The 5,507-nt window shown below is 37.1% G+C and overlaps 1 protein-coding gene across 1 annotated transcript; it reads left to right on the top strand.

The window, feature by feature from the left end:
* The first annotated feature begins 5,112 nt into the window (after nt 1–5,112).
* Nucleotides 5,113–5,507, top strand: LOC147397822 (putative glutaredoxin-C14). Its single transcript, XM_086448916.1, has one exon. It carries the CDS (start codon nt 5,189–5,191, stop codon nt 5,495–5,497), a length of 309 nt encoding a protein of 102 aa, XP_086305042.1. The 5' UTR covers nt 5,113–5,188; the 3' UTR covers nt 5,498–5,507.

The following is a 5,507-nucleotide window of genomic DNA, read 5'->3' on the forward strand; positions in this document are numbered from 1 at the left end:
CCTGAAGGCCTAAACCAGCTGATACGTGATGCATTGATTGATTCCCAAAAGTGATTTAGCCTTTGAACTGGTTGGTTTTTTTTTTTTTATGTTTTTTTTTTTTTGTTTTTTTTGTTTTTTTAACTTCTCAACAAGTGGAATTAAGATGAGGGCTTCAACCTGGGTAGGTTGGAAGGTAAACCCCGGCTCAACCTAAGGGGCAAAACCATCAGCCCTACCTCAACTCAACCCAAACATTTGGGCTTGAGCTCATTAACTCAAGTTCAAATTCGAGCTTGAGCCTCTAACATTGGGTTGAGCTCAGATTAGGTTATTTTGGGCAGATTGACTCATTGATCAATAACATTAATTTTCTTTTGATTGGCAAATAAATTTTATATCTTAAAAAAGAAATAGTATATTAAAAACAAAACCACTGCTTGAAAATCAAATCACATACAACCTCCAAATCTATCAATGAAAGAAGGTTTAAACAGAAAAATGAGAGAGAATGAAAAGAGTGGAAATTCTTCCTCCATACTTGTAAATTGTGATTCTTGGAGATATTTTTTTATCATTATTATTATTTCTCCCCTTTAAACTTATGAAAAAGTGACTCTTCATCTTCAACAAACATGTACATATTATATATAAACCTATTCACAATAGACTTAACAAAAAGAAAAGTAGAAAAAAAGATTTTTTTTCCTTAGTTAATTACTACAAATATATGTAGGAAGAATAACTAAAAAATACTTTAAAAATAAATAAAAGTATAAAATTGATATAAAAAAAATTAATATATTAGTATATAGCATCGGGTTCGGATTGGTTGGGTTGCCTGAAACCTCAACCTGAATTGAGGTCGGCTTGAGAAATTCTAACTCAGACTTAACTCATCTCCTATTTGAAATATCATCAATAGTTCATGATTTAAATGTATTAGACACAATCAGATTGTAAGTGGATCAATACAACATGTTAATGACACAATAATTAAATGAGTCTAAAATGATTAAATATTGATGTCCCAAACCCGAACACAACATGTTTAATAAGTTAGACAAGTAAACACAAGTAAGTTCAACCCAAACCCACTAGCTTCGTATTGTTTTCGAACCTGTTCGCAAATCGTGTTAAGAGAGCAGAGCAATGAGAAAGAGTATGATAGTAGATAGGAAGAACATAGAGCAAAGAAGAGAGAGAAATAATTAATGGGCGTGTTTATATCATTATTGGGTATGCTATCATAAATTGACTAATTGGTGTGTTATAAAAAATAAAAATAAAAAATTGTGGCAATATTAGTACTCTTAACAATTTAGAATTTATTTTTCCATACAAAGTTCACTATAACCACCCATCAACCATTCTAGCGAACTATGAGCCAACTTGCTAAGTCAGTTGAAGCTTGTGATTATTGAAATTGTAGATACTCCCAAAATTGCACACATCTTTCCTGGTACAAAAAAATGCAACATTTCGATGAACTTAAAAAAATTCCAAAACAAGGAACGCATCAAAATAAAAATCTCAAAAACCCTAAAACCTTTCAGACACATCTTATAATGCCTGATCAAACCTTTCTAAAACCCAAAAACCTTTTCCAAACGTTTTCTCAAAAAACTCTGAAATTTCCCAAAAACCCTAAGAGATCCCAAAACCTTCTTAGTAACCCTAAAACTAACTCCAAAAAACCTTCCCTAGACATTTCTAAGCCATTCCCAAATACTAACACCTTTCCAAAAATTTCCCGACCTTTTTCAAAATCAATTTCTAGAAACCCCTAACTCACTCCAAAAACCATCCTAGGAACGTTAAACCCTTCCCAAACAATTCTCGAGTCTTCCTAGACACTTAAAATAAGAGTCCCAAATCATTCCCCTGACTAACTGTAAAATCCTAAGATTTCCTTAGTTTCCCAGACCCTTCCTAAGAATCATGAACCTAAAACAAGACCATAACCAACACTATTCATCTCAAAACCTATTGGGCATCAACAAACTTTGATTTTATTGAGGATATTCTTTGACTGATCATGGTTTATTGTAAAATCCTAAGATTTCCAAAATTTTGTGTTCTACATTCATTTGATACCTAGTCGTGTTTTTGAGTGTCACATGGACTTGCAATCCATAAAGATTAGTGGTCCTTGGGTCCATGTAACCTCATCTATATATATACATGTAGATGCAAAAATTTGCTCTACTTTGATATCTGTGAGGATGTTCTCGTGCTCCTGGGTGTGCTTGCAACAATACATCTCCGACGTTCAAGTCAGAACCTTAGTACCAAGATATTGTCAAATTTAGAGGGGAGAGAACTCCTCCCTTTTAGTACCTCTGTCCATCTAGTTATAGAGTTGAAATCTTAGGATCCCTTTAGATACTATTACCGATTTAACCCTTATCTGATTTAGAAGGTAGATCTTAATTGGTGATTTAGGAATGTATATAGTAAATATCCAGTCCCCATACATTCCTATTTTTTTGGGATTTTCCATCACCAGAATTTTAACATCTTTTGATCTAATCCCTGATTTTATCCAACCAAGACTCAAACCCATCATTGATTTGTGATTGAGTCACTAAACTTACCCTCTTATCTTTGTACCAAACTCGAATCCCTAAGTGTCACGTGTTGTCTCTTGGTATCTAGTGAGAAATATCCTCCACAATACCCCCTCTCGAGGGTTTGGACTTTTAGTTTAAGCGCCCGAGAATGAAGGAACGATACCATGTGGCACGTGGCTGCACACCTTATAAATTCTCATTTCAAGGTCTGAGATCCATTCAGTCAATGTTCATGTCATGCGTCATCTACCTATTTTACCTTCGAAAGTGTGACAATTATAATTACCTCGATTCATTGAAATCGTTAATTTTTTTACATGCCTTGAAGTATTTTTCATAAATACATTGTCTATTTCCCTCATTTTTTTATCATTTCTTCTTTATCGATCGGGGGTGGTGTCATAATGAGCCAAAACTCCTAAGCCAATAGATATAACCCCCTATAGTTGGTCTTGGAACAAAACTCACTTAAACCCACCCCCAATTGTTGGACTGGGCTCCTTACAAACCAGTCAATATTAAAAACAATGACGAATTAGCCCAATGTTCATTAGTCAAGCTTGGTTCCCTCATCAACCAAGTTTTTATTAGCAAAGAACGACCCCTAATTTTTGGGTTTGGTTCCCTTTATGCACCAAGACTTTCACTGTGTGCCGACCCCTTACAGTTGAGGTTGGTGCCCGTAGTGAGTCAAGGCTTTTCAAACCTCTAAATGGTCAAGCTTGACTCTCGTAATGAGTCAAGACGTTCACGGTAAGTCGACCTCCTTACGGTCGGGCTTCACTCTCATAATGAGCTAAGGCTTGCCAACCCCTAACGGTCGGGCTTAGCTCCCACAATGAGCCAAGACTTTCTAACCCCAAACGGTCGGGCTTGAATCCCATAATGATCCAAGGCTTGCCATCCTAAATGGTCGAGCTTGGCTCCCGTAATGAGCCAATATTTGTCAATCCCAAACGGTCAGGATTGACTCCCACAATGAGCCAAGACTTTTCAATCCCAACTAAGAAATAAGTTATAATCGACACTTTAGTTATCGATTTGAACCAAGCCCATCAATCGAACCCCCCAACTGTGTCGTGATCCGCATTTGCTCCGGTGACCCAATTATGGGGAACCCAATTCAATTGCAATGTTCAAAGGATCGATTCCTTTATGGATTTTTTTCCAACAGTATCCCCATAGTTTGAGGATTTAATCATGTACAGCTACATATCTGTGTGGCGTTTGGGTACACGGAACCTAATCTTCTTCGTGCCCTAGTCCATCTAGATCTGTATACGAATCTAGGGTTTTAAGAGAACCCAAATCAGATTCAACGATGGATTATCCCCTATCACTAGTGTTCGACCATCACCACCTTGCAATCTAAAAACTAGATCGACAATCCGTAATGTGTCCCTTAACAAAATCGAATTGAAAATCCTTAATCCAAACTAATCATGACTGGTAGAACTTGGTTGTTTCTCCTTGTAAGATTCCCACAGACGGTCCCAAATTGTAGATGCAAAAACTTGCACTACTTTGATATCTATGACAATGCCCTCATGCTTCTGAGTGTGCATGCAACAATATCTCTCCAACACTTAAGTCAGAACCTTATTACTAAGATATTGTTAAATTTATAGGGGGGAGAGCTCCCCCCCTTTTAATATCTTTGTTCATCTAGTTATGGAGATGAAACCGTAGGATTCCTTTAGATCCTATTACCGATTCAACCCTTATCTGATTTAGAAGGTAGATCTTAATTAGTAATTTGGGAATGTATCTAGTAAATATCCAATCCCCATAGATTCCTCATTTTTTGAGATTTTCCCTCACCGAAATTTTAACCTCTTTTGATTTAATCTTATCCAACCGAGACTTAAACCCATGATTAGTTTGTACCGAACCACCAAGCTTACCCTCATATCTTCATACCAAACTCGAATCCTTAGGTTCCACATGTCGCTCATTGGTACCCAATGAGAAATATCGTCCATAATACATATGTAATATGAAAAAGGGACTTCGCAATTGGATAAACTCAGCTTCTTTCACAATCCATAAATGCTCCAAAGATGGACACTTTATAGATTGTAGAAAGCCCTCAAACCAAGAGAGAACATCCAAGTGAATTTACGAAAATGAGCATCTCCATTGAGAAGCTCTAGCAAGTAGCATGTGCAATGTGGCAAAAGGCAAGAAAAAAAAAATTATTTTAATTAAGGTCCGCTTTCTCTACTTAGATATTCTGGTATTCTATTCATCTGTGCAACTCACATTTATACCCTACTGTCGCCAATATATTGTAAATTAAAATTTCCTATACTTACAAAAGCATCTAACAAGATTTGCTGTGGTCAGAGGAGCAACTAGCTTGCTATCCTGTGTGCGTGCTAGTGCAACACGCAAGGGTCGGTTTCAACCAAATGATCAGCTTTTATCATCGAATCCACCGAAAAATCTAAGGGAACATTCTCTTCCTTTTTTATTAATAAACAATGCAATCCACCACCTACATCAACCTCTATAAATAACTCTCCATGAGAACTCAATCACATCACATCAAAGCCTTTAGTTACTCACATTGCTAGATAATATCAATTAATCATTCCTAGTTAATCTACATTTCGATTGAGTACTAATTAACCGTGATGGAGAGGGTGATGAGTTTGGCATCCGAAAGAGCAGTGGTGATCTTCAGTAAGAGCTCATGTTGCATGTGTCACACTATCAAGACTCTCTTCAGTGGCCTTGGGGTCAATGCTGCAATTTACGAGCTCGACGAGGATCCAAAAGGAAGGGAGATGGAGAGGGCACTTCTGAGGTTGGGTTGTAATCCTTCTCTACCAGCTGTGTTTATAGGTGGTCAGCTAGTGGGTGGAACTCATCAGGTCATGACCCTCCACCTAAGCGGATCTCTAATTCCATTGCTTAAGCAAGTCGGAGCCCTTTGGCTTTAACACTGGCATC

Source organism: Akebia trifoliata, chromosome 7 (genome assembly GCF_017979445.1).
Source record: "Akebia trifoliata isolate Shusen 1 chromosome 7, ASM1797944v1, whole genome shotgun sequence".
Lineage (NCBI taxonomy): Eukaryota > Viridiplantae > Streptophyta > Magnoliopsida > Ranunculales > Lardizabalaceae > Akebia > Akebia trifoliata.

Coding starts and splice junctions, on each gene's coding strand:
- LOC147397822 (XM_086448916.1), top strand. CDS start 5,189: ATGGAGAGGGTGATGAGTTTGGCATCCGAAAGAGCAGTGGTGATCTTC.